General features: G+C 35.9%; 1 protein-coding gene across 1 annotated transcript; it reads left to right on the top strand.

Moving 5' to 3' along the window:
* Window positions 1-773: 773 nt before the first annotated feature.
* Window positions 774-1,543, top strand: EAH_00058190 (hypothetical protein, conserved; the record flags this gene model as incomplete). The annotated part of the gene is made up of 4 exons (XM_013393670.1): window positions 774-829; window positions 1,060-1,106; window positions 1,299-1,351; window positions 1,476-1,543. Coding segments are annotated over 4 exons (224 nt in total), but the record flags the coding sequence as incomplete, so codon positions are not given.
* Window position 1,544: the final 1 nt, after the last annotated feature.

The following is a 1,544-nucleotide window of genomic DNA, read 5'->3' as shown; positions in this document are numbered from 1 at the left end:
GAGAGGGAAACCCGCAAAAGCGGAAGGCCTAAGTAATTTTGTTTCGTCCTCAATTAAATTTCTTCATTAATAAAACGCATTCTAAAAGGAAAAAAGTAAAAATAATTGTATAACTCGTTCTATTTTTATATTATACTGGGGGTGAGCGAGGGAAACAGTGAAAAGGTTTGTTTGTGTGATCTGGTGGCGGCTGTTCCGCGTCGGTGGACGCCAGGAGAGGGAAAGGGAGTAGAAAACCTCAGATATATTATTTTTATTCAATTAAATATAGTTGAACTGAATATATTTGTTGTTGTTTTCTTCTTTTTTTCAATAAAAGTTTTCATTTCATCTTCTGAAGTCCTTGCTGTGCCAACCTCAGCATGCGGTATATTATTGAGAATGTTGAGGAGGAGATCGAAGTAAGGAATTGAAAAAAATGAAATAAATTTAAGTTTAATAGAAGAAAACAAACGCAAATGTTTAACTCTGCATTCTCCGCAGCAGCCCTCTTGAATATCGATTTGAATAATAATATATGTGGGGGAAGAAAAAGTGAATTTCAAAGATGTTTCCACTTGAGGTGTATATACACCTCAAGATTCCTCTTTTCTTCTTGTTTCTTCGTACTCAACAGCCACACAGCATAAATACCTTCTTTTGCCTCTTTTTTCTTGCAGAAATGGTGTACTCTTGAATATCAACACATCGGCGACACCGTCGGCCCCTCCAGCGCAATTTTCACTCGGATTCCACCAAAGTGAATTCCAGTCTTTTTAATTGCAAATTACAAAATGTTTTACTCCCATCAGCTCCAATCCATATACAAGCAGGACATGGAGAATTACCCGTACTTCTCGACCAGTGATTATATATATATACATATATATATATATATATATATATATATATACACTGATATGTGTACATATATCTGCATATACCTAGACAGATATTGATATATACCCCCGTATATATCCTGAGAACGTATATGTATGCACTGGTATATATATATATATATATATATATGTACATATATTCATATACATTTTTTGAATGTGTTGGTGTTGGTGTTGTCAGTCAGCTGGAGGATCTGAAGGGCCAACTGAAAGGACGTCTGCTATCGGGTATGAATGAATTGCTCGGTTTTGAAAAAGATTATTTTGTCGTTTAGTCTGGTCTACATTTGTTTGTTTTCTTTGTAGATGTACACTTCAGATAGAATGAAGAGAAGCCCTCGCTTGCTGATATTATCATGCATTATTTGTTTGTTTATTTTCTTGTTTGTTTATCGTTTGCTGTCTTCTTCTTTTTCTTAGATTCGGTAGAAACCCTCGAGGATTTGGATTGGAATAGAGTGGTGTTATTAGATGTGAGTCTATGTGGAGGATATTTAATTCCTTTGCTTGAGCTGTCAGTACACCCCAACAGCCAACATTAAAAGATCAATGCAACCTGCATTTATTCAATTCTTTCTTTAATTGGTTCTGCTGCAGATGGATGCAGAAGAAGAATTGAAAACCGAAGATGCTGAGCGGTTTGACGCTGTACTCGTTGGGGGAATC

The sequence above is a fragment of the Eimeria acervulina genome, genomic scaffold (assembly GCF_000499425.1).
Source record: "Eimeria acervulina Houghton genomic scaffold, Eah_scaff1301, whole genome shotgun sequence".
Classification (NCBI taxonomy): Eukaryota; Apicomplexa; class Conoidasida; order Eucoccidiorida; family Eimeriidae; genus Eimeria; species Eimeria acervulina.
Note: the sequence above shows the minus strand (reverse complement) of the source record. Positions and strands in the feature narration are given on the sequence as shown.